This window comes from Perca flavescens, chromosome 9, assembly GCF_004354835.1.
Source record: "Perca flavescens isolate YP-PL-M2 chromosome 9, PFLA_1.0, whole genome shotgun sequence".
Lineage (NCBI taxonomy): Eukaryota > Metazoa > Chordata > Actinopteri > Perciformes > Percidae > Perca > Perca flavescens.
Window position 1 is genome coordinate 29,332,813 of NC_041339.1, and position 26,576 is coordinate 29,359,388.

Below are 26,576 nucleotides of genomic sequence, written 5' to 3' on the forward strand. Positions count from 1 at the left end.
AGATGACAAGAAAATGAAGCTTGTTAACTGGAGATCTGTATCATCCACTTCTTGTCTCCACTACACGGGGACATCTGAAAATGACTGCCAACAATATGACTCTCATAAACCACACACAATCTCACATGAGCATTTACATTTAGAAAACAGCATAACACCACCACTTATAGCCAAGTATGCTTTCAAGAGCTCTATATAAGCGCTGCAGACTATTAAGGTAGGTTTTCAACAGAAATAGCTGCTCTCTTTAAGAAGTGTTGGCCCATGCTGCACAGTGATGATCCCTTATATCTTGGAATTCAGTCCTGCAAGTTTGCACACAATGATATATTTTATCTAAAGAGATCTTTATAATATGTTATTGCGCTGTGGGGCTCATATATTTCCAGCGGTAAAGGAAGAATTTGGATCCTTTATATTTTTATAATTTAGGAATACGGAAAATGAATGAATTAAAAATACTTGAGTCCAAGTCCTTCAATCGTGTATAAAAGTCTATATAAGTATTATCAGCAAATGTTTTTCAAGTATCAATAGTAGAAGCAGTCATTATGCAGAAGAATAGCCCTATCAGTGTTAAATAATGACATTATTTGGTTAATATTACAGTTGCATCATCAATAAGCAAACACTTGGATGTTGTGGAGCTGATTCTAGGTGGAGCTAATTTTGTTGGTATCTTAATTCATAACATTCATGCATTTTAATGTATAAACTCATACTGTATGTTTTGTAGGCCTATTTAAAATCACGATCTGCAGGAGGCTAGTATGTTTAGCTGTCAGAAATTTTTTTACAATATTGCCTTTGAAATGTAGTGGAGTAAGAAGTATAAAGTAGCACAAAATGGAAATATTCAAGTTAGGTTTGACTACCTCAAAAGTATACTCAAGTACATCGCTTCAGTAAATGTACGTGGTTACATTCCACCTGTGTATTTGGTGTTCCTCCTATAGTATTCTAACATGATATTTCCAAAAGGATTTACTGACCTGTTCCCGGCCTGTCTGGCACCAGCTCCACCGGTCCTATTTGGCGCATCATGTAGGCTGTCTTCACCTCATGACAGCTGCCTGCATCGGCTGATTTACAGCCAGTCTCCGGTAGAAAAACTAAATACAACAAAATCACCCAAAGCAAGTCAACGTTTTGTAAGGCTGCACGGAACATCGCATGTCAGTCAAGAGATATAGAGTCTGGTTGGTTAATAGGAATTCCTAAAAGTCCCACGGTGCAGTGTGACTGAAAACTTCATCTGCAGCCAGTAAGTCTGTCTGGAGCCCACTGTCAGGCTCAGCGCCCTCCTCTCCCTCTGACTCTCTCACTCACTTTAGCTCAATTACTTAATTGACATGGGCACTCAAAATGCCTATGTCGTTTGAAAACGTGTGTCTGCTATAAGCCTAAAGCAACTATGTCAACAATAACTTATTATAGCTAAGAAAATGACAACACAATAAGAGCATAACTGCCATAACAATTATAAGAAATAAAGGCAATGTACTGCCAAATGACTAAGTTATGTGGTCATAAGCCATCTGTTTATTTATTTTTACTGACGTAACCTCTCTCACACACATAGTCTACAACAGATGTTTCTGCAGATAAGGTCCATTACACTTGACTGAGAGCTGTGAGTGAAGTGGAATCAGAGGAAAATACTGTTTAATAGTGGAACATGAGCGCCACTCGCTGGCCTTTTTGGTTCATAGCAGAATCATGTGTTAAACTGCGCCTGAAACTACAATATTCCTAATATAGGCTAACGTTAATGTTTAAACGTGTCGCATAGTTATATGGACTTCAATAATTATTGTGATGTGTAATATGTTACCACTAACTAATTATATTATTTAGGAAGAGTATTATTGAATTAACCAACAATACTCTATAGTTAGCTTCATTATTACTTGCTACAATTTGTTAGCGGTTAGCTAGCTGAGGCAGAAAATTAGAGCCAGTGCTAGCTAGTAGTATCAGTAACGTTAGCTAGCTTACCCGTTATTGATAAAAAGGCACCTGTCAGTTAATTGGGTTCGAAGATTCGCAGGTGTAATAAGCTATTGTGATTTTCTGTTATCAAAATGTTTAAATGTGTCGACGTGGTACGCTCAAACACGATCAAACGGTTTAACGGGACCACATACCTTATTTTTTTTTCAAAATTGTGACATCAGATGAAAAGGCATGTGCCCCGTGTGAGGCTCGAACTCACGACCTTCAGATTATGAGACTGACGCGCTGCCTACTGCGCCAACGAGGCCAATAAAACTGTTACACATGGAAAACATATTTGTTCTGTATGTAAAACGAGTATGAACTTAACATGTAAAAGTACCGTAGTTCACCTGAGCTTTCAGGCCCCCTGTCCCAAACAGAGCGGACGCGTCATACTCTGAAAGCCACGCCCACCGCGATCACATAAGAGCCAATCGCTTTGCCCATCACGACCAAAAATTCTACCAAGATTTGATCAGATGCTGCCACATCCATGATGCTGCCCGACTAGCAAGAATTGTGAAAACCACTCTTCGTTGCACTTTTCAAATTCAATGTCTTAGTCACATACAATTAGTATATGTAGTGAAATGCTGCTTGTCCACTGTCTCCATGGGTGTGCTGTGTAAATAATAAGGAAATAAATAGAAAAAGAAGAGAAGAAGAAGAAGAAGAAGAAGAAGAAGAAGAAATGTCTAAAGTGCATGAGGTGTTTAACATGCTTGTACTCCTGTTACAGTCCTCATTCAGTATCCGGATAACTTGGGGATAAAAACTTTTCCGCATTCTCTCTGTGTTGGCCCTCAGGCAGCGATAACGTTTCCCAGAGCTTAGGGCAGAGAAGAGGCAGTTTTTGCGGTGACTGGGATCTCTGATTACTCTGGACTTACTCTCCTGATGTCCTCTCGTTTGGGTAGTGCATTCCTGCTGATCTCACTACTCTCTTTAGGGCTTTATAGTCTTGCTGAGTGCTGTTTCCATACGAAGCTGTTATATTCCCAGTAATAATACTTTTAATGGTGATGCTGAGAGGTAGCCTAAAATACTTCAGGCGTCTGAGGTGAAAAATACTCTGGCGTGCCTTTCTCACTATAGTGAATCAACATGTTTGGTCCGTGTCAGGTCTTCAGAAATATGAACACCAATATATAACTGTCTTTTCCACCTGAGAGTCGTTGGATCTGAGTGTAAACGTTCTGCTGATCACGCCTGAAATCTACAAACATCTTCTTAGTCTTGGTAACGAGTAGGCCTAGGTTGTTTGCTTGGCACCAGTTTGAAAGTCTGTCTACCTCATTCAAGTAAGCTTGCTCATTTTTCTTAGAAACAAGGCCTATCGTGTCATCAACAGACAGCAGTCATAGGTACTGCCGTACAGTCATGTGTGTAAGGGAATACAGCAATGGACATGGACCTCTCGCATGGTTGGAGGCTGGAGGCTCATGTTTTAATGTATGCCTGTATCTGGGCATAAGGAATACTTAAATCAGTGCTATGTCATCATGGTTTTCAATAAAAAAACTCAAAAAATTGGGGTGTTCTAAAACTTTTGACGTATTCAGCAGGTTGAATCGCATGATCTGGCACTGACTGAGTTCGCCATGTCTCGGGTAGGCAGAAGGTCCGTGTACGTTTTGATAGTTTGTTTTTTCGTTTGAACCACAAAACAAAATAACGAGAAACCAGGGGCCTGTTTCACAAAACCAAGATAAGGGATTAAGCCGGGATTTCCTGGTTATCCTGGATGAATTTAGCCTTGATTCGGTTTCATGAAAGCGGAGGCGCATAAATCACCATGGAGATTTATTCTGTGCAGCTAGCCTGGTCCTGACCAGGCTAACAGCCAGGATTTATTTAATCCTGGAACCTTTTCTGTTCACTCAGCAGTGGTTTTACCCTATTGTTATCAGCCTGGATTAAAATACAACAGGTGCATATTGCTGTTCATTTAAGTACTGTTATTATTTAAAGTTGTGACCATTATTTTTTTTTATAATTATAAATTTGTCATTGTTACTGTTATATTGCTGTATGAAGACTGCTGTTCATATTGTTGTAAGAAGTTTGATGAATATATTATGGCAGTTGTTGAGATAATTAGAAAAGGCTGATAAAATTTCAAATGAGTTTTAAATGAAGTCTGTTACTAAGGGCAATACATACAATGCTGTACATTTCTATAGTTCCCCAATGCACCTTAAATTATTTTAGTTTATAATTTCTTTTTTTATTCTTTAACAATAAGGATCATGTTTGTTCTGCTTCCATGTGCATTGTATTTGGCATTCTTAGCACACAATTTGTGTTGTCCAGTAAACTGGGACTATAATTTGGGAGGATTGTACAATTTTAAGAACATATCCTAACTGTACAATCCTCCCAAATTATAGACTTAGCTTAGTTCACTGGATCAGTAACTATCTAGTGATGTAGGCTACTGTACGTTCATGTAACAACAGGGAGAGGACACCTTAATGGTTTTTGACCTTATATTTTGCCTCGGGGGAAATAACTGATGAATATACTCTGTTCCATTCATGTTTATAGTGTGCATGGAATTTATCACCTTATTATCTTTATAGTTTCTAGATTTTACAGTTCAATTTCTTCAGTGTCTTTATTTTCTATGTCCATATATACCAGGGAGCAAGGCATATAATATGTAGAGAAGGAAACTCGTCCTCTATAAAAAATAAAAAAACGCGAGAAAAAGCGTGACAGATAATAGCGGACAGACTAAATGATAGTCTAAAAATATACATTTATGAACTACTGCTCTTAAATGAAACCATTCAATGTGTCACTTGTCATTTGCAAAAACGAACACCTGTACACTTTGCATTAAAAGCGAGTAGTGGAAGTTAATATGACTTAGGAAATTAATATTTTAGCCAATGAGAGAGAGGGAGGAACAGAGTGAATATTTACGCTTCATATTCTAGCGTTATAGAAAATGGATCTTCATGGTAAATTTCCTGAGTAACATTATCTTCTGCTTACTTTTAAGGCAAAGCGTACAATTGTTACTTTGTGCAAATGATTATAGCCTAATCATTGAATGGTAGGAGTATGACGATTTCCATTCAGAGCAGTGGTCAGTTAATGTATATATTTAGGCTCCGTACGCATTCAGTCGGTCTGCGATCGTCTGCTAAGCTTTCTCTCGCTGTTTCAGTACAGCGGCCGTGTTATTTTCTTTTTATTCAAATAATGTGTTTCACGTCATCATACTTCCACAAGAAGCTGCTGCTCACTCTGTATAAAGTATGTACAATGCCTATTCTCCATTTTGGCATCAGTAAATCTGTGCTCGACCTCGCGGTCTTTTGAGGAAATCCGTGGACGCGCATCTATCTGAATTACTTCAACCTGGCTCGACCTAGTCGCTCCTCCTCAGCCTGGCTTGGCCTTCGTGAAACGCACCAAGCCAGGATGCACAGATTAGACTAGGTCAAGCCTCGCTTTATCAGTTATCCTGGATTTATATATTCTACTTTTGTGAAACAGGCCCCAGCTGTTTTTTGTTTGTCGTTTCAAACCAAAAACAAAGAAACGGTAAAAAAAAGAGCCGTTCTCCGTTTAATCCAAAAACGAAAAACGACTAAACCAAATTCAAATAACGGTCCGATTTTGGTTTTTTGAAATTCCTTTTTTTTATTTCTCCGTTTGAATATCTACATTAAAAGAAAGACAGGCTGGCCACGTGACCCGGAAGTAATAGTAAATAAAGCCTATAAAATAAATCCAAGCTTTTAGAACGGTCATAATATGCAGCACTAATGTTATACCAGAGTAACGTTAGAAGAAAAAAAAATCAATCAGTTTCTTGTTATTTTGTTTTGTGGTTCAAACGAAAAAACAAACTATCAAAACGTACACGGACCCAGTTACAGTAACGTTAAGTCACAATCATCCATGCATAACCAGGTAACGTAATGTAAGCTGATATAGCTAACTATACTTTATTTTAGGCTGCTAAATCAAAAAGAAAATCAAACAAAATATCCACTTGTTAAAGTAATTGTTATTTACTTTTGTGTGCCAATCAGTAATATATTTTTGTTTGTCTTATATATAATATAATACCATTCTGTTATGTGCCATGCTGCCTTGAATTTCTTTTTCCCCACGGGCCGTGAATGCATCGTGATACTTGCTGCGGTCCCTTTAACTCCAATCTCCCGCGTTCCAAGTTAAGCGGAAATAGAAAGCCTTCTTTTCTCTATTTAAGCGCGCCAACAAAAGACTGTCACAGGAGGTACTTGTTCTTCGTACACTGGACACCACACCGCCCGTTTGTCTCTACTATCGTCCTGAAAAAATGCCAGAGGAAACGTCCATTGCGTCGAGCTCTGGGAGGTAAGACTCGCTTGTAATTGTTCACGGTGTAACGTAACGTTACGCTGGAAAAAAAAAAAAACACAGCTAGCTTACCTTTAGCTAGATAACGCGGCTAACGTTGACGACCTTGCATGGTTAGTGACGCTACTGGTTGCATGACATCTAGGGTTTTCATACTTGCAGTCAATGACAGTGACTATGAAATGGTTGTTTAACTGTGGCTGCAAGCGCTGCTAACAAACTATCCATCCTCCCGGCTGGTAACGTTATGCTAGTTGGCTACCAACCATACGGTGCTAACAACAATGAAGCGCAACTAACCTGTCCACACGCAGCGTAAACCGTTAATTTAACAGTAAAAGTCAGGTGTGTCGACTGGTTGTACTTCAGAATCCGGTCAGTTAACTTAAGTTTGTATTGGCATTGACTGAAAGTTTAAACTCCGTTGCCTCTTGCAGTGTGGAGGAGAAGCCGTGCTCCTCGGCAGCAGCTAGCGTTACTGCAGACAGGTGAGTAAAGTTATCCATGCAGAAAACTCAACATCATCTTTTAACATTATTGTTCAACGTTCACTTTTATATACACGTTTGTTTTTCCTGCAGCTCTGTTGACGTCGCGGAGGAGGCAAAGAAGCTGATTGGCACAGGCAACCGGCATCTAGTGATGGGAGATGTTGTTTCTGCTGTCAGCGTCTTCCAGGACGCCTGCAGCATGCTGTGAGTGTAGCCTCAACACTGAAAACAATATTCACTGTTAATACAACACTTGATTTTGTATCCATCTGTATTACTCACGGTTTGTTTGCTGAGGATTTACCCGTTTGAATGTGAGAAATGGAAAGTGAAAGTTTGTTTACAACTTGTATTGAGTCTGCCATGCATAAATTCTTTTTTTAGTTTAAATTCTTAAGCTATTCCAGTAGTTTGGTTTTTGATTATAAAACGGTAGGATGTACCTTGATCACCACCCCTTCAACAAAACTTGCTCTAATTAACAAGTTTGTGGTCTTATCTGCCAGGGCTGCAAAGTATGGGGACACAGCAGAAGAGTGTGGTGAGGCCTTCTTCCTGTGTGGGAAGTCCCTGCTGGAGCTTGCCAGGTTGGTTAACTTCACCTTTTTTGAGAACTTAAGCAATACTGCATATTAGCGGATACTATTATGTTGATATCAAGAGATTAATGTTTCATCACTATGATAAATTGTTTTGCTATTTGTGTGATGCAAGCCCAGAATGCAGTGTTGTCCTTGCATTGACTGTAGAAAGGTACTGACTGTAAAATGGTCAGATTTTGACTCAAACTTTATCTTTTTATTTTTTGTTAGGATGGAGAATAGTGTCCTTGGTAATGCCCTGGAGGGAGTCCCAGAAGAATCTGAGGAAGAGCAGCAGCCAAACAGCTCAAATATTGAGAGTGCCAACAATCTTGATGGTCAGTATATCGATCATGAAGAGTTGCCAGATTAAGGAGTTTGTTTCAGAAGTAATTATAAATTCTCAGTGTAGTCTTTGTGTAATGGCAAGTTTTTAGTTCTCTACAAGGCACAATTGATTTTAGTTTAGTAGGTCAAGTCAGTTTTGTGTATATTAAGTTTTCTAGAGGGTTTTCAGGGTGTGTTTTTTTTTTTTTTTTTTTTTTTTTTTTTTTTTTCATGAATTTCCTTAAATCCCAGTTCTAGTAAAACATTAACTTTGCTTTTCAGCAAATACTTAAGTTAAACATGTACAAGTGTTTGGTGCAGGTAAGAAGCCCAACAGACATTTCTATTTCCTCATTGTTCCTCTCAATGAGTTGTGAGCTTCCTGGCAAGTCTTTGTGACGGGCCAGCTTTATGACATTTGTCATAGATTAACTGGCCCTGGTGTTTTTACGATCTGATGTGAACTTCTGTTTTCAAATGCCACTCTGGTGCAGAAGAAACTCGAGATGAGCTACGAAAGCAGGTGTATGATGCAATGGCTGAGAAGGAGAAGACTGAGCCAGTTGACCTCAAGCTGGAGTCTGAGGATGGAAAGGGCAACACTGGGGGGAAAAATGAAAATGGTGTGGTCAAGTCCCTGGGCAGGCACCTGAATGGATCAGAGGAACCCTCAAGTCCCCCTGTGAGTGGGAAAGAAAAGTGTTCAGACCAGAAAGCTAAAGTGAATGGAGCTGAGAAAAGCTCAGATTCTTGTGTAAATGGTGCAGTGGAAAGTCCTGTATCTTCTGGAAAAGAAGCCGTGATGGAGAAGGTTAAGGAATTAAAAGAGCAGAATGACGAGAAGACGGAAGGAAATGACGAATCCAAGCCGGAGGCAGAACAGGACAATGAGGAATCGGAGGGTAGTAGATCTTTGGATACAGAACCGTTTGCGTGGAAGGGTGGTGCACAATCTTGGTGTTTCTTGATAAAACTGCCACATTACCAGGTGTAAAAGGTGAAGGGGGTAAACTCACTGGAGCAAGTGTTATTGCACTTTAGGGGAAACACTTGTCAATTTAAACACTTGAGTTTCAGCATAGAAAAATGATTATCTAGCACTCTGTAATTAACCTCCTATCAACAGAGGAGGAGGAGGAGGAGGAGGAGGAGGAGGATGATGATGACGACGAGGATGGAGAGAAAAATGGGCAGGACAAGGTGAGTTCCCATACATGGAAGTCTCTTTGACATGTGAAATTGTGACTATTTAGATTTTTGATGTTCCTTCCCGTTTACAGGAAGAGGACGAAGTTGGCAATCTGCAGTTGGCATGGGAGATGCTGGAGGTAGCTAAAGTCATCTACAAAAAGTAAGTGCAACGTTGCAAGATGAAGCCAGTCGCACAAAATAAAGTTAATCTGCATTTTAAGTGACTGGAAAGATTCATACACTTTTTTTATTTTTTTTTATATAAATTTAATCTGGTCACTTCATACATAGTCAGACTTAGTTATGACAGACATGCTTGAGGATGTGAGACAATGTGTGCTAAAATTGTCTTACAGTTGCTTTGTTGTTAATCACAGAAAGGAAGGCAAAGATGACCAGCTGATGGCAGCCCAGGCATATCTGAAACTCGGAGAAGTCAGTGCTGAATCAGGTATGTTTGATTCAGCATATCTGGGATGGTCCCTTTCACCTCATGGCCCACTTGTGCTCTCCTTTCAAAATCCATGTTCTGAATTAAACTCCTACTTCTGCCATGGCTTCTTATGGAATCTAAGTTTGGCCCCTCACAAAAGTTTCTGTTCACCCCTCCTAATTATTTTGGGGCCTTAAATGTTTATAATTTCTTTTTAAATGGTGTAAGTAGGATGCAAGGTTTGGCTGTAGGGCCTGAAAATGATTACATGCAGTTTAAAAACTCGACAGCTCAGTGACCCCTCAACATGTGTTGCTAATGTCGCTCAGTTATCATTGAACATATTTAAATCTTGCTTTCATTCCCCACTAGAGTGGCAATTGCTACCACTGCAGAACAAGCTAAATATGAAGCCATTGTCCAAAATCTGACTCCTGCTCCCCCTCCCCAGGTAACTATCCCCAGGCGCTAGAAGACTTTCAGGAATGTCTTGCCCTGCAGCTTAAGCACTTGCCTCCCCACAGTCGTCTGTTGGCTGAGACCCACTACCATGTCGCCACCACACTGTGCTACATGGATCAGTACAGCCAGGCCATCCAGCACTACAACAGCTCCATAAAAGTCATAGAGGCCCGTCTTGGTAAGACTGAGCTCTTTCTTTAGGGAACAGCGTTTTAAGAGCTCTTGCATATAACCATTTTGTCTGAAAGTGGTCATTATGCTTTTTCCTTTTGGGTTATATCTTTTTATGCAGGTTATAGGCTTACAAAGTGAAAGCCCAAAGGAACTTACCATCTCCAACAGAACAGTGTTCACAAACAGCTCTATTGTAGTCCAGGCTTTACTTCCGTGAAGACCGTGCGTCACTTTAACACAAGTTATAATCCTCGCCTAGCTGCTTGTGTGGCACACCCTCATACTTGGAAACTGACTGGCTAGTAGTCCTTACCTAGCTACTGCCAGGGCTTAAAGTATTCAAGATTAAAGTCCACATGGGATTTGTTTCGATGCGCTGGATTTAGCCAATCATCGAACTTCCACCTACCAATGAAACTAGTTCTAGCCAATCGGATGCAAAGTAGGGCGGGTCTTTGCCAAAAAGCGAGAGTGCAGTGTGGTCTCTGCGGTAACGCGGCTAAAAAAAATGGATGCAAAGTTTATCAAACTTGGAGCATGTAGATACAGGCAGCTTTAGTTGAGAAAGTAGTTAAAAAAAAAAATGGTGCTGGGCATGAATAGAGGACAAGAAGAAAAGGGTGGAGACCATAGACTGTATATAGTGGAGACAGGAAGTTGTTTAGCACTTGGTGTCTCAAACTGAGGGAGCCAGTGTTTCTGCAGCGCATGTTCAAGGAAGACACTGGACGGCAGCAGCGGTAAGAGAGCTTGCTAGTAATTAGATACTAGTCCCAAAGCTTCGGTCCGTGCACTGTCATAAGAGTACGTTACCGGCAACGACAGCTACCGCTGCAACTGTTCCTTTACTGACCGACCGTGATACAAACGATACGTGTGTACGTTCATAGCAGGACAGGATTTGTAAAAGCTATCTGAAGCCCAAACCGCCTTGACAAAGCTGTCTGTTTGGAGTCAGCATGGCCGTTATTTAAACATAACTGCCTTGTCCCAGAGTTTAGACCTCTAGCTATATGAAAAGAAACAATGCGATATTAATAAATGTAGCCTAAATAAAGCAGCTAATATCAACATGGACAAAATCATGAATGTACTAATTCGCTTTTTGATGATTACCTGGCCAAAGTAGTAAAGTTTAGTTTTCACAATGATTCGTTGAAGAATTATATATTATTGCAATATGTAAATCCACATTGACTTTTAATTTGACAAATGGTTGGAAGAAGTAAAAATTAGGACTTATTGTGTAATGTCAGGACTGTTTTGCCAGTCAAATTAACTTGAGTGCATATTGAAATATTACGCTGTTGGCAAAAATGCATCAGACTGATGCTTTAAAATATGGAATATTTAATTTTCTTCTGGGGGAGCATGCCCCTGGAACCCCCTTGAGGGGTAATATCCTTCTCACCTTTTTCACCCCTGACCCGTTTTCATGCCTGAAAGCTGTTATAAACTAGACGCGTCCAAGGTGGCGCGCGACATTGTGACGTCAAAATGATGTAATATCCGGCCAGCGTGTCTGATTTATGGTGCTCGAGCCGAGCTCTTTTATGGTGAAAGGCTTGATCCGACAAAGGTCAGTGAATCAAATCAAAGCATTGACAGTAATGCTGCTTTTTTTTTTTTTTCACTTTAAGCCCTGTACTGCGCATGTGCGACTCCCAACAAAGACAGAAGTGGGATGCCTCACTCTGTAGCTAAAATAGATCTCAACACACAAGGTGGAAAGAAGCTGCAGCAATGTGTAGTACAACAAATATGGTTTTTGAGAATCAAACCATGTAAAGTTATTCTGATAACTTCTAAATACAATTATGAACCTGAAAATGAGCATAATATGAGCACTTAAAGTGCTGTCTTATTGTAAAGTTTTTACTCACTCAAAATACTCAGCTGAGGGTCTGCACTGATCCTGTTATCACATTTTTGTTATACTAATCAGTCATTGTCTGTGTATAGCCATGTTGCAGGAGGTGATAGACAAGGCAGATGTGGCTGCAGAAGAGAAGAATGAGATGGAAGAGCTGAAGCAGCTTCTGCCTGACATCAGGGAAAAGGTTGAGGATGCCAAGGAAAGCCAGAGAACAGCCAGCGCTGCCTCCCAGGCCATCCAGCAGACACTAGTGAGTACTGAGCGACAAGATGTATACTGTTGTGGGGTGAAAGCCATCCAGGCTTGGAGCTATGCTCTTTAAACACGTGCATTTTTGTACATCTTGGCTTGGGGTTTAGTTTCCAGTGTAAAAATCCACATGGAAGTTATTAGAATGCAGTATAGATGTACCAAAGCTATCGAAACCACTTCAGCTCCTGGGTAACTGACAAACCTCTTGCAGGGTGGAGCCTCAACTTCCTCAGCATTCCTATGTGAAAATGGCGGCCCTTCATCTTCTGCATTTGCAACAGTCAGCCAGGTAAGGACCCTGCATTAGTGCATCTTGAAGCTTTTAAATGCCCAGCTTATTGTGTAACATGACTGAATGCCCTACAGAACATCTCTAAGCAAACTAACCAAACTCTGATTCAGATCCCAGTTAAATCGTCTGACAGTGCCTCGTCTTCCAAAGCTGTCTCGAACATCTCCCACCTCGTCAGGAAAAAGGTGAGGCCCGCTTGGCTCCTCTTGCCTGTTTCCACTTTTTTTTTTTTTTCATCTTGACTGCTGCCAATTTCACACCAGCGATTGCTCAGAAGCCAAAGTGTCTTTGCAGTCCATTCTGCCCACTGAAACACAATTTTAAATAAAGGATAGAAACCTTGACAGCGGACTCCATACTGGCAGTATATCATCTGTATGTTGTAACTGGCCATGTACCACTCACTTTATGCTGAAAGGTCCATGTGCTTGCCTGCTTTGGTTGTAGGATGTCATGGCTTTTTTTGCAAATGTTGCCCTTATCTTGTGTGTTTTTGTATTGTTTACCTTACTGTAGTTGTGGCATGTGTGTAGGTGGTTGAGTTGTGGTATTGCTTAATGCTGTGAATATTTTATTTTTTTCCTTTTTGGGGGGGGAGGGTGTTTTTTGTGTGCATGATGTACTAAATTTGTGACCTTGGCATATCAACATTTGGTTTTAGTTACACTCTTCTGACTACAATCTATTTTTTTTTTTTTTTTTTTTTTTTTATTTGCATTAAACGGTCATGCACAGGAGCATTCAGTCTTTTCCCCCTCCCTGACCGGTTTTGTTTCTACAGAGGAAACCAGAGGAGGAGAGCCCAGTAAAGGACACTGATGCTAAGCAATCGAAACAGGAAGCTACAGTTAATGGCAGCGCAGACTCTAGTGCCAGCAACGGCAATGGAGTCCAGGAGGGAAAATCGCAGGAGGCGAGTGATAGGTTCATGTCTTATGAAGTAATAAGTTTCTAGGACAGCGCTCACAAGATGTACTTTAACGATGCTACCCTGCTTAGATGGAAGGATAGCCCAAAATGCAGTAGTAACTACTGGCATATGTTTTCTGGTTGTTCCAGTCCTCTCTTAATTTGGGTTCTGGTATTCAATTAATGGAAGTCATCTGAAAAAGCTGACATGTTGCAGTTTGCATTTATGGAGGGAAATATACTGCAAAGCCTAACCAAAACTACAAATGCCTCCCAAAGAAGTTGGGAGTCCTGTGCCATGTGATGCTTAATGCATCCAGGTTGTTAAAGATGATGAAACTGATGCATGGGCTACACTTAGTGTCTGGGACCTTTTTGGCTGGTTGATGGTCTGGGCACAGGACATAAAGGTGATCAGACAATTTTTCACAGCTCAAATTATTGGTGAAGTGGCTTATCTGTATAGTAGCAAAACAAAATACTGGTCAATCGCAGAACTTGTAACTTTATGCAGCATTGGCTGTTACTGTGGTTGAATTGTAGACGTCCCTTTTCTTTTTTCCCCCATTACTTGGAAATAATCCTTCTCTGTGTAAATGCTGTCTTTTGGCAGTTTGTGGAAACTACTTTGAAAGGGTTTAAAACTGCAAGTGGTGAACGCTCTTTACAAGACAAACCAGCAATCTGCAACATTTTCTTTTGCGATGATGGGCAGGCAGAGTGCTAAATCTTTGACTGTAAGTGTGTTGTGTTTTTCTGTTTCCTGTAGTCTGCTAAGCAGTCGGCCTCTGTCGAGTCTTCATCATGACCGTCCTCGTCTCTTTCCTGATCTTTGAAACCAGCACAGCATGCCTGTCCACCTTCAACAATTGTTTCTGTAAATAAGATCCATTTTCATAGATTTGTCTGTTCAGTTTTGTATACTTGTAGTAAAAGAATAAAAAATAAAAAAATTGCAGCTGTAAATTTGTATCCATGAACTCTTTTTTTTTTTTTTTTTTTTTTTTAATACTTCCTTTCTGGGAACTTGAAATGAGACAAACTTGGATGCTGACTGGTTTTTCCAGTTTAGAAAAAATGAAACGGGCACTAAGCTTTCCCTACTTACAACTTATTGCATAGGACAAAATGGTCAGGACGGGGTTTTGCCTCAAGTATTAAGTCTTACTGCAAATTGTATACGAATGAAGTTTGGGCTGTTGGTTGAACAAGACCTTTTAAAAACACTAGGCTTTGGGAATTCACGATTCCTTGACATCAAGGTTCATTTTTTTTAGACAAACTTGAGGCACTTTAGTCAAAATGTACAGTTTTAATGTAACACTGGACATTGTTAAAATCATCCTAGTGCTTTTTTCCAACAATGCAGTTACATTCATAAAACCTGTATGCAAGGGAGTAACTTTGGGTTCCACATGGGGAGTTTCAGATTTCCACTATTCACATCAAACCCATTTTTGGCATCAATTTATGGTGCAAATGTCTTTATGTAAAGGAAATTTATTTATGTAATCTCCAACCCCCGTAAATTACACCTATGCCTGTAATTCATAACTGAGCTTCTACGGTTGACCGCTGCATATTTTAACTGCACAAAGGAAAGTAATTGTCTTTAAAAGATGAGGGGAGTAAGGAGCCCACATTTTAACTTCCAAAACAGCTCATATGTTGCATCCTGATTGTAGAGATGTTTTCTGCATAACATTTTTGTCCTTTTCAACTCTGACATCTGTGGGTGGAGGGTCTTGGTGGTCAGTGAGAGACAAGAGAGGAGAGTTCATCCAGTCCCGTGGGCTGTGGAGCTGAAACTGGCAGAGCTGCATCTCCGTGGACTCTGGCAGGATGTGCGGACGCCTGTATTGAGACGAGGTATAGCACCACATTCAAGCATGTATAGTCCACATAAATGGGTTACGGTTAGAACGGGGAATATTATGCTTAGAGCCTTGTTTATAGCTGATAACAAATCCATTGCAATATTACACTCAAATTAGGTTTTGATTAAGGCTATGTTTAACATCCTACCGCAGCTGGGTATTTATAGTGACTGGTGCTTGTCGGGTCAGGCTTTGCCAGAGTCTGAACATCTCCATCTTGTCCGTTGACCAACCGTACACACAGCTCCAAGTGGCCCACCTTAGGTTTTCAGAAACATACAGTCAGGTCAGTAATTTACTGCCTTGCTTCACTCTATCAAAATGCTGCATCAGCCTGAAACCCCCATTTAAACTTCTGCCTGAGTAGAACATCTGATTTATGTAGCAACTCCCGCCTACAGATGTTATCCCAAAATAACTTGGCGTCTTTATACCTGGTGTACTGAGTTGAGCTGAGCAAGGCTTAAGGAGGGTCTGATAGGCAGACTGCGCACTGGTACCCTCCAGTGGCCACTACGGAGCTGTTGGTGAAGAGAACATATTGAGCATGTTATATTTACTATAAACCAGAGGATCCGCTAATGTGTCCATGAGGCATGGTTAAACTGTAAAAATAGCAGATTGTGATTTTAGATTTGCATGATAATCTCTAATAGATTAATGATAAGCTGCCAGATGGTGCATTCAATTTATTAATTACCTCGGTAGGCACAGAAGTCATTGTTTCAAAATGTAAAGTTGCTTAGTCTCACAGCCTTTATACATTGTTTTTTTAATTAATAAACAACATATCAACTGAGCTGCATCATCCTAAAAATTGGAGGCCAGGCCCGACTCTGTCATCTCCCTTTTTACTGTATAAGTGTAAACTTTTCTACCTGGTTGTATCGGTCAAAGAGTTCCATTCGTGTCCAGCCGCAGGATGCCAGTTTGAAAACCTCCTGGCCATCAACATCCAGATCTCTTGCTGCCTGCACCTCCACCACTAGAGAGAGGGAGGTTGATGGCTGGATCCTACAGAGGGAAAGGTTCATGTACATGTTCAGGTATTTGTTTGGTGATAATGAGGGTGGCCTGATTCCCTCTTCTCAGGAAATGAAATCTCACTACTTCATTCAATTGTATTTATAGTGTCAAATCACAGCAGATGTTATCTCAGGACACTTTACAGATAGAATGGGTCACAGCTCTTCTTCTCTAGGTGTTGCTCCTACCTAGGTACAGGCTGTCTGACCGACAGGAGGGCGTAGTTTCCAGGGGTGTGGGCATAAGGTAGGGACGGTCCCGGCAGGCACTGGACTGGGGGCAGTGGAGTTGGTGGTCCCACCTCCTCCCCCTCTGAGTAGAGTGCTGCCACCAGGCGCAGTGCCCTCTGGGAGACATCAGCTCCCAGCACCAGGTCGTAGAAAACCACGAAACCAGCACTGCAACGCCAGAGGACTCAATTTAATTCAAGAAAAGGTAAATGGGCTAAAACATTGACAGATCAGTAGAAGATTTAATGTGATTTACACACACTTTATTACTTAAAGGTCCCATGACATGGTGCCCTTTGGATGCTTTTATATAGGCCACAGTGGTTCCCTAATACTGTATCTGAAGTCTCTTTCAGCCTTGGTGCAGAATTAAAGCCACCAGAGCCAGTCCCACAATGAGCTTTCCTTAGTATGTGCCATTTCTGTGTCTGTAGCTACTGAGGAGGAGAGAGGGGGGGGCAAGGTGGAGAGTGGGGGTGTGGCCTTGACCAACTGCCACTTTGCTCGTTTGAAAGCCATGATGTCTCTCTCTCATGGGTGGGCCAAATTCTCTGGGCGGGCAAAGCAGAGAAAGGGGAGGTAACCTTGCTCCTTATGACGTCATAAGGAGAAGATTCCAGATCGGCCCATCTGAGCTTTCATTTTCTCAAAGGCAGAGCAGGATACCCAGGGCTCGGTTTACACCTATCGCCATTTCAAGCCACTAGGGGACCATAGGCAGGCTGGGGGAACGCATATTAATGTCACAAAACTTTATAAAGTGAAATTGTCATGCCATGGGACCTTTAAATGTGACTATGGGCTATTTGAGAGGATTTGAATATACAAGTAACTGCATGATGAGAGCTCAGTGTGTATAGCTAAATTCAAATTTGATATTGAATATAACTGACGCAGGGTCGTAGGGGGCTGGACCCAATGAGTCCCGGAACATGTATCTTCCCAGTGGAGAGGAGAAGGATCCGGCCTGGAGCTGAGGGACACAGAGGTACAGCATCTGAATCTATGTCACAGACAACGCTGTCAAATTACTTGGAGCTAAAAAAAAAAATGTGGAGGGTCATGTAATGATTTTTGACTGCAACTGTGTTGATGTACCAGTGAAAGAGGTGCATGAATCTTGGGTTGGAGGGGAGTTGGAGGAGGCTGTCTCCTGGGCCTGGGAGCTTCTTTGCTTCTCTCCATCTCTGCCTGTAAACTGGCTAACTGCACAAGGTTCTCCTTCTGAATCTGCTCAAGCTCAGTCCTCACTGCTGTTGGAGAGCACACAAACAAGACACCCACCCTTATTTTGTTTTCGGTACACAGTGTCCACAGTACAATATATTGCACAATACATAATAATAACAAAATTCCTAGACAAAATAAATTCAAGTATCACAGTGCTTGATGGATTGATTTTAACTACAATTTTTTTTTTTGTTAACACGGCATGGTGTTTGGACTGTAGTTCATTTGAGCTCATTTCATACAGCTAACAGCCGCATTTTACAGTAAATAAAAAAAGAGCTTTTATTTGTGGGAACTTTCCAACCGTCATAGTTATGGTGTCGCTCTCTGATTAGCTGGATCCTGAGGATCTCCTCCTCCAGTCTCTGGTTCTCCTGCTCCACAGCCAGCAGCTCCCAGCTCACACCCCGCTGACGAGGCTTCACCCCTGGAGACAAGGACAACCGTGATGTGGCTCAGGGCCAAAAGGTAACTTACATTCAGTTAGGGCTGTGCAATTAATCAAAATCTAATCGTGATTATGATTTTGGCTCCCAACGATCACAAAAACAGAATAATCAAGAAAAACAATTATTTAGCTCATTTACGTTGCAAGTGAACTCTTATTTTCTCTTGTGTTCTGAATGAAAAAATAAAGTTTAAATAGGAAAAGTATTAAGGCAGTATGTGTTTTTTTTTTTTTTTTTTACTGTTGATTTATTTAACTTTTTCCACTGTTTTTTAAGTTCAATAATTGTAACATCTTTCCAGAAGTTAACGAGTAATCGTGTCAAATTATCGTGATTTCAACATTGACCGAAATAATCGTGATTATGTTTTTTTTTCCATAATGGAGCAGCCCTACCTTCAGTTGTATGCCATAAGTCTGGAGTGTGTAGGCCTACCAAGAATTAGAATCATCTTTGCTGCTGCTAGACAGTACTAAAATTTCGTGTGTGTGTTTTGCATTCAGCGTGCTAAAACTGATCACATTAAAACAAACGTTGGACCCAAATTTAATAACCGTGGACTTTGTGGAAGAAATTAGTTTTCTCCACTGAGCACAGCTGTGTTGACAGAGTTATTCAGTTCATCATCACTCTTACTCTTCTTTTTGTCCCTGCCGGCTGTCGCTGGTTGGTTTTTCTCCAGACTTTGGGCTTCTGCCTGCAGGTCAATCATTTGTGCCACAATGGCTGGATCTGACCCACCTGACTGCATGTATACCTGCCACAGGGCTCTGCAACAAAGAGATGTGATTTACCCTTGTATAACTAGGCAGCTCAATAGAAAAATAATATTCATATTCACATGTAAATAAACTGATTTTGTAAGTGGCAACCAGACAAATGGGAAAAGAAAATCTGCTTTTGTTTTTCCTTCCGATAGTGTTTTTATATAAATGCCTCTTGAGGGATGTATGTACATACTTTATCTGGGTAGAGAGAGGGCCATCCGCAGAAGAAATGAGCTCGTAGCTGTCATGATTATTCTTGCGTGGGTCTGGCTGATCGGCGGGTACAGAGACCTCTCGCACACTAAAAAGAAAACAAAAACACAGTGTATCATCTAAATTAGATCATATTGTGGCATTTGTGAACGTTTCCTAGCAATAATCCACCAAACAATAGGAAATGTAATTTATTCTACCACAAATGTTGCAATGAGGAGCTACCCAGGCTTAATGAAATACATAATTGATGCTCTGAATCTGAGTCATCCTGTAGCTAGAAGAAGAAAAAAAAAACATATTTCACTAAATATTCATCTTGGAGGCAAAGCACCACAGGAGCAGTCATTTCTTTTTGAATTCTATATCTGACACATACAAATACGTATATGGAAAAAACTCTTTGTTGTATTCATGGCGTACTACACTAACATCAGTACACACATATATATACATGTACATATACATTACTGTGATGCACGGAGATGTTCAGCGAGTTGTTGCAGCGTGTCCTCGTTTCTTTCCTCCTGCTCTCTGAGCTCCATCAGCAGACTCTCCAGGTGAGTTGTGTTGCTCTGCTCAGACAGGACTCTCACCTGATGGGCCAGCTCTGAGACACACACACACACACACACACACACACACACACAGAGTCTTAGAGCAATCTTTGACATCAACATTGAGCGTGAAGCTCACACAAAGGCTGAAGAGGATATTTGGCTTTTGAGGTCTCAAGCGGTGTATTGTATCTGTCTCTCACCGTCTCTCTGCTGCTCCAGCTGCTGGTTGTGAGCATGTATCAGGGTCAGCTGGCGCTCGTGGTTCATCGCCATTTCCCTCATCTCCTTCAGTCTTTCACTGTGACCCAGCTGACGCCCACTTGACTAAACGACCATGTTTATAAATGAATGGATTCACGCACAGCATTGGTTCCTAAACATGTTACACCCTGGAGCAAAAATGATTCATTCGAATTTTTGTACTCTTGTCTTGTGGCCGTCTTCCCCGAATGACCTGTAACTCACCAATGGCTGATGACTTATTACGAAGAGATTCAACAATATAGAATAAATGTGCACACTTAAAGCAGCGTCCTTTAAAGTGCTGACAAGGTACTGTAAAAGGAAAGGCTAGATGAGTAAGCGGTGAAAAGAAAAGACCGCATAAGAAAAAAAGACAGACAAAAACATAGCACCCACCTCAGTATCTGAGGTCCCCTTTAACCATTTTGGCAGATTTTCTTCAATGGACATCCTCAACTTGTGAAACTGAAAGTCAGAAAAGAGAAATTGTTTTGTATTACATTAATATTTACGCTTAAAATGTATCTTTGATAATAATTTGTTTATGATACTCATAGACTGTAGGTCTATATAATAACTTACTACCTTTTTGAAGTTGCTCTACCAAAGTGTCTTGACTGACACAGTGATATGCAAACATTAATTTGTAATCAAAGACCATGAAAGCACCTGCAGTGCTCGGTAAAGTGACTTTAATTAAAATCAACGTGTGTACTACAAAATGTTGCCCTGACACTTTCATCCCTGTTGGGTTCTTAGGAATCTTAGGTGAAACAATTATGGCCCGCTGGGTTTTGTCATGGTGTTTTTTTTTTTATATTGCTCAAATGCAGTAGAGATGAAGCTGGTTGGCTGGTGAAGAGGTTCAGTTTTTACCTCCTGTGTGAGATGTTGCATAGCAGCACTCTCTGTCTGACTGGTTGCTGGTTTGTCCTCTGCTCTCTGCTCTGGCGCTGGTTTGGTGTCAACATGCGTCCGCCTGGTGATGTTCCTCCGTTGACCTCTCAGCTGCACACACAAAGACACGTACAGCGTTTTCCCACTGAATCCGTTTCTCCATTGCTCCTTAAATCAGTTTATCAATTACACTTGTACATCCATGCAGTCCAATACCACAGCATTAAATATTGCGCAGAAAACTGTCTGAAATCATTTGTAGTGCAATAGTAGTAGTAATAGTAATCATTGTATTAATGTTTTTTTTCAATTTTTTTTTTTTTTTAAATCTTTCAACATGGCAAGGAGACCCCACTACCAACAACAACTCTCAACGTTATGGGACGTTCCTGACTTCATGTTATAAAGCCTTTAACAAATATAAATAATAGAGTTCCATGTGCATCTCCTGCGAGAATCATGAGATTTTTAAATATATGTAGCAATTAATTTTATCAATCCAATCTATATTTATATTGCCCCTTTCAAACATGACAAAATGCAATTCAAAGGAATAATAGGAGAAAAATATATATATAAATGGATTAGAGATAAATAATAAATAAATAGATTTAGAGACCAATGCACACTAAGATAAATGGGAATGAATAAAATATATTTAAAAAAGCAATTAAATGTTAAACAATATCAATCATAATATAAAACTGTATGAATTGTTATAAAATAATCAAGACAATAACTATAAAATACTAATAAGTTATAACACGTTAAAACAAATAAACACTTAAAATAATAAAAGATAGTAAACTTGTAATCAAATTATAATTATAAGACACAATGTGAAAGCCAGACTGAATATGTAGGTATTTAGTCTCCATTTCAAGGTATTTATATTTAACTAGTAAAAGAATTTTAAAATCAATACAAAAACTAACAAGTAACCAGTGTAAAGGTGTATTTCTTTTAGCTAAATCAACCCCTCCACTTTAATCACATACATTGTCTCTTTAGTTTCAGTCTTTGACCTAATCCACCTGCTCAGACGTTGGTCTCCTTCAGTATGATTTACTCACCTGGATGAGATCAGGGGTTCTTGTCTGTTTAGGGTCCACACATCCAGGTCTGTCTCTTAGGGGATGCTCAGAGCTCTGTCTTTGTACCCGAAGGTGTCTTACCTCGCTCCCGATGCAGAACAGTGCTTTGTGTTTCTCAAGCAGCCCAGCGGAGCGAAACACCATGTTACATTCTCCGCAGATCAATTCCCGGTCCATCTGGTTTCAGACAAGGTTTGCAGGAAGCTTAAATAAAGTCTGGTTTAAATATTAAACAAATAGCCTAACCTAAAACTGAAATACTCTAGAAATAATACACAAAAGACTATTAGGTCCCCCAAAAAATATTGTTGCAAAGAGTATTCTCCAGATAAATACACAAACTACCTCGTAGTACTCGAAATTAAATCAAATGGTGGTTCACTTAAAGGCTGTAAAACATGTTTGGTTTGTTCCTTAACTACCGAGGCGTGTATGTTTGTTGGTAACTGTCACCATGCCACCATTGGTTCTTCTAAACGTACCACCAATTGCCCCTGCCTATTTTATAAGTTATCTCATTTTATATTGTAAATGAATGTGTAAAAAGTGAAGTCGTTCCAACCCAAATGAAGCCTATTTTAACGAGGAAACTGGGGATCCTGTCTGAAGCAAACATAAAAAAGCTCTCAGTTTCTGCACTTTCCTCTCCAACCACATTAAGCTAACACAACCCATATTTTTTCTTCTAATAGTTGAATATTCATAACATTTTTTTTTTCTTTTTAATTCTCAGACTGCCTGATGTTTTTCTTCTCACCCTCGAGTGAGCACTCTTGAGAGGCTGACTGCAGCTGTGTAGAGGAAGTCGTGGCTGCAAAGCAACAACGGTAAAAAAGGACGTGACCTCAGTGAGTATATTCACGCTCACACAGTCACAACTCTGTGCAAGAAACAATGATCTGGAAAAAAAATAAAAAAGACAACAATACTTGAATGACAAAACTCACCAGAGTCACCATGTAATCCACAGTCTGTAGCGTTCACCTATAACAACCGTGTAATGCAAAGTCTGGCTGCACAGGTTTTTAGAACAGGACTCTACAAGGACAGTTCTTAGCAGGTCAGTTCCTTTGAGAGGATTTTCTCACATCCAACTGTTTCATAGAGACTCTTTATAGATGGGTTCCAATCTCAAAGGCAAACCGGTGTCTCCCTCAAGTCACTCCCATCACAAAAGTATGATGCAATCAGCTCATCTACATCGCGACGTGTAAATGTGACACTCCGATTTCTGATTTCAGCAGTAAACACACTGAAGCGGTATTTAACGGTGTGGGTCTGTTTTCTACTACAAATTCAACTCAACTGTCATGTACTTCTGCTCGTATTCGGTTAAGCTTGTGTTGAAAAGAACACTCCCAAATATCAATAATATATTTTGGGTTGAACTCCATATACACACTTCATACACACTGCTGTTTCACCGAATACATCAATAAAAATTCTCTTTATTTAACTTAGTGAAAAAAGGTGCCCCCTGCTGACAGCTGTATACAATCAGCTTTTACTGTTAACACTTTAGGTTGTGGGTTAGGGGACAACTTCAGTACTGCAGTAACAACAGATTTTAGTCTCCAGTCTTTATTAAATACTTTGTGTGGTATTTAATAAGTAGTGTTGCATGCATCCCAGAATTATCTACCGAACAAACTGAAGATGTACTCAATATGTAAACATTTTAATCTAATTATTGAGTCAGGATAGAGCCGGTCTGACAAGTAAAAGTGCAGGAGGCAGGCACTCTAACCTGTGCCAACCAATCCATTTATCTGCACAAGAGGTTGGCAGGATTGTGGGTAAGGTTTAGTTTTTTAGTTTTTTTTTACTGTATCGTACATAGTGAGCCTATGTCTGGGAAGCAGAGATGTGGATGTTGTTGCAGGAATGGCTTGATAAGTTTGTATTGACATTTTGTACAGCTGCAAATGCTTAACAATCTTTTACTGCTGTGAAGTCTGTTTCATACAAAAAAGAATTTGGTTGGACTATTTCTAAGAGAAGTATTCAACTTCTCAGATTTTGGGCTATAAACTCTTCCATTCAGGATGGAAGGATTTTGTGCACCACAATTAAATATTAAATGGAGAGTTGTTTCCCTTTTATTTTTGAAATACACTAATTTGTGCACATAATCTTAATCACTCCCTTCATACCAAGGCTACCCCTAATAACTAACTCTCAGTTCTGCATTTAACTGCTTATATCAGGCTGCTCTGAAGCAACAACAGCCTCTATAATACTGCTGCTGCTGAGAGCTGAAATATGCAACATCCATCCACACCTCTGACAGAGAGAGAGAGAGAGAAAGAGAGAGAGCGAGTTGAGGACTTGAACTCCTTTATCTCTCCCACATCTCTCCTCCTGCTCTGCAACACGCACTCACACATGCCGGTTTGTTGCTAAGCAACTGTAAAATAAAGCGGTAGGCTCTGAAGTCCGAGAGAGAGAGGAGAAAGAAAGAGTTCACAAGTACCGCAATCCACTACTGTTTGTTTGGCTCTGTACATGATCCCACCACAGCTCTCAGTATACCATCTGTGAATCTGCGAGGACTTCTGGCTGTCCGTCAGCCGACCAATCAGCGTTGGCTGGGAGGGGGGGGAGGCGGACCCAGCGGTTCCCTAGGTTACCTGTGTGATTGACGTTCAGCCTCCTGCAGCGGAGCGCGCGCGGCAGTGTATCACTGATGCTCCTGCTTCCCCCCGGAGACTGTGGAGAAATCTGGAGGAGACGGAGAGAAAACACAAGAGCAAGAGGCATGCTAATTATTTAAAGTCCTTGGCTGTCTTCCTCCTGCTCTCTTTACTGGAGAGATGAAAGCCAGAGCACTGGAAGAAGCCGGCTGAAGGGAGAGGAAAGGATTCCTGAAGAAGGGGGGATTTGTTGGTAAGAGAAGCCCCTCAACACTTTTCTCTGTCTCTCTTGGCTTCACCAGTCACCTGTCCTTGCCAGAACTGTGAATTATGGGATAGCAGGTAAACAGGTTTTATTTGGGCTCTGTTATATATATATATATATATATATATGTGTGTGTGTGTGTGTGGGTGAGATGGAGAGAGACAGCTTTTCTGCATGCTGCGTGGCTGTAGAGGAGGTTTGGCTTTACTGTATATCACATTGGATGGCTGTTTTACAGTATGCAAAGGCTTTAGCTGAGCCAAGAGCTGCTGGTCTAAATGGGAATATAGGAGCCAGAGTGATTAAAATGACACGGTACATATGAGCTGTGTCAGTCATTTCGGGGCTACAGTTACAGCTGAGGCCAGGATTTCTAGGCTTGCCTACTGTATCTGCATAGGAGGAGGAGTATTAATTACATAACGCTCCATCTATACTTCTGTATCTGGGCTGTGTGCAGTATCATGCTGTCCCACTAGTCCAGAAAAGCTTCACTACTACAGTCATTTGGAGGAGTGTGGCTGTCTGTTTGCTACTATAACCTAGAAAGACGTAGAGGCCGTTTCTAGTGAGATAGTCTGAAGAAATCAATCTGTGTATATATATATATATATATATATATATATATACGTCCCTGAGTTGGAGGATTCGTGTTATCGGTGTGAACAGATGTGTGATGTAACAAGTGGGCAGGTGAAAAACTCTTCTGACCCCCCCGATGTCTGTGTTACAATTTGGAAAGATCATAAAGAGAGACAAAGAGACAGCAGTCATGTATTGGGTTCAATTCGCTGTAAGGGGGGAAAAAGAAGCCCTCTGTGCCACCAGGATTCCGTAAAACCTCCATTAGTCACCTCGGGTCAGGCGACAGCCGGCTCCTTTGTACCCTCAGGACTCAGCTGTGTACAATCAGGGGTCTTGGCTTTCTGCTCGGCTGCTCTCTTGCAGAGAGAGTCTTCTGCCCGACTACCTGAGGACGCCTCAAACATTTTTAAGCTTTAGGTTTTAAATCAGGTGTGAAAAGTTTCATCTGCAGGAAGTCTTTTTTGTTGTTGTTGTTCTTCTGTTGGGTTTTGTGAGATTGGTGTTGGACTACAGAAAGAAAAACGGACTCATAGACAATTTTCCAAAGACTACATATCTAAAAACTTTGATTCAGTGTCAAGGAGATTTGGAGAGCTGAGGAACCCTGTAGGGAACAAATTGGCTTGAATTGAGACCTCCCGTCTGTTATACAGTTGCAAACTTACAGATGTGTTATTGTACATTTGTGAATGCAGGAATGCAATAAAATTTCAAATATCCTAAATAATTTCAGTTTAAGAAAAGCACAATCCAAAAATATAATTAGTTTTGGATTATTCTTGCATCTCTTGATTAGCAGTATACATATTGAAGATACATCTAACACATTACACATAGAGCTGAAAGGATTAGCTGATTATTCCATCACTCAAAAATGAATTGGCAACTACTTTGATAATCAAATAATCATTTCAGGCTTTGGTGTTTTATAGGCAAAACAATTGATTCCCTGAATATTGTTATAGACTTATACAGATAATGACAATAATTGCTATTTTCAGCCCTACATACGTTCAACATTTCAGCATCCATATGACAGATCTTTGCCCTGGTTTGGGTAATTTACATTAATGACAACAGTCTCTCTAAATACAAAATCATATATAACCGGTGAAACAAAATCAACCTCAACAAGTCATAGTCATTTGTATGAGTGACA

The 26,576-nt window shown here is 40.5% G+C and overlaps 3 protein-coding genes and 1 non-coding gene across 10 annotated transcripts in view; 1 reads left to right on the top strand and 3 right to left on the bottom strand.

Annotated features, from left to right (window-relative positions):
• The window catches only part of LOC114560953 (glypican-5), a 63,710-nt gene extending 61,348 nt beyond the window's left edge, over nucleotides 1–2,362 (bottom strand). The window contains exons 1-2 of the mRNA XM_028586588.1: nucleotides 2,349–2,362; nucleotides 993–1,112 (exon numbers count right to left, since the gene is read on the bottom strand). Of these exons, the coding sequence (XP_028442389.1) occupies nucleotides 993–1,044 (52 nt within the window). The 5' untranslated portion in view covers nucleotides 1,045–1,112; nucleotides 2,349–2,362. The remainder of the gene's footprint in view (nucleotides 1–992; nucleotides 1,113–2,348) is intronic.
• Nucleotides 2,191–2,263, bottom strand: trnam-cau (transfer RNA methionine (anticodon CAU)). The gene has a single exon. It is a non-coding gene; the product is annotated as a tRNA-Met (tRNA).
• Nucleotides 2,363–6,183: 3,821 nt separating the features above from the next.
• LOC114561764 (histone-binding protein N1/N2) lies at nucleotides 6,184–14,314 on the top strand. 7 transcript variants are annotated; one of them, XM_028587857.1, is made up of 15 exons: nucleotides 6,184–6,357; nucleotides 6,798–6,848; nucleotides 6,942–7,055; nucleotides 7,358–7,438; nucleotides 7,664–7,770; nucleotides 8,257–8,661; nucleotides 8,901–8,959; nucleotides 9,040–9,110; nucleotides 9,328–9,401; nucleotides 9,835–10,023; nucleotides 11,982–12,145; nucleotides 12,359–12,436; nucleotides 12,550–12,624; nucleotides 13,221–13,352; nucleotides 14,118–14,314. In XM_028587857.1, exons 1-15 carry the CDS (start codon nucleotides 6,320–6,322, stop codon nucleotides 14,154–14,156), a joined length of 1,677 nt encoding a protein of 558 aa, XP_028443658.1. In that variant the 5' UTR covers nucleotides 6,184–6,319; the 3' UTR covers nucleotides 14,157–14,314. The 7 variants fall into 7 exon arrangements, with proteins under 7 accessions (XP_028443658.1, XP_028443657.1, XP_028443659.1 ...); XM_028587856.1 differs by having other exon boundaries at nucleotides 6,185–6,357; nucleotides 8,254–8,661; XM_028587858.1 differs by having other exon boundaries at nucleotides 6,185–6,357; nucleotides 8,254–8,661; nucleotides 8,907–8,959.
• A 786-nt stretch (nucleotides 14,315–15,100) lies between these two features.
• ccdc17 (coiled-coil domain containing 17) overlaps nucleotides 15,101–26,576 on the bottom strand; it is a 35,059-nt gene continuing 23,583 nt past the window's right edge. Inside the window, exons 2-17 of the mRNA XM_028586599.1 lie at nucleotides 24,467–24,655; nucleotides 22,692–22,745; nucleotides 21,914–22,111; nucleotides 20,820–20,951; nucleotides 19,901–20,024; nucleotides 19,612–19,750; nucleotides 19,121–19,228; nucleotides 18,797–18,930; nucleotides 18,016–18,138; nucleotides 17,580–17,734; nucleotides 17,375–17,454; nucleotides 16,440–16,649; nucleotides 16,104–16,239; nucleotides 15,660–15,746; nucleotides 15,374–15,484; nucleotides 15,101–15,202 (exon numbers count right to left, since the gene is read on the bottom strand). Of these exons, the coding sequence (XP_028442400.1) occupies nucleotides 15,101–15,202; nucleotides 15,374–15,484; nucleotides 15,660–15,746; nucleotides 16,104–16,239; nucleotides 16,440–16,649; nucleotides 17,375–17,454; nucleotides 17,580–17,734; nucleotides 18,016–18,138; nucleotides 18,797–18,930; nucleotides 19,121–19,228; nucleotides 19,612–19,750; nucleotides 19,901–20,024; nucleotides 20,820–20,951; nucleotides 21,914–22,111; nucleotides 22,692–22,745; nucleotides 24,467–24,655 (2,082 nt within the window). The remainder of the gene's footprint in view (nucleotides 15,203–15,373; nucleotides 15,485–15,659; nucleotides 15,747–16,103; nucleotides 16,240–16,439; nucleotides 16,650–17,374; nucleotides 17,455–17,579; nucleotides 17,735–18,015; nucleotides 18,139–18,796; nucleotides 18,931–19,120; nucleotides 19,229–19,611; nucleotides 19,751–19,900; nucleotides 20,025–20,819; nucleotides 20,952–21,913; nucleotides 22,112–22,691; nucleotides 22,746–24,466; nucleotides 24,656–26,576) is intronic.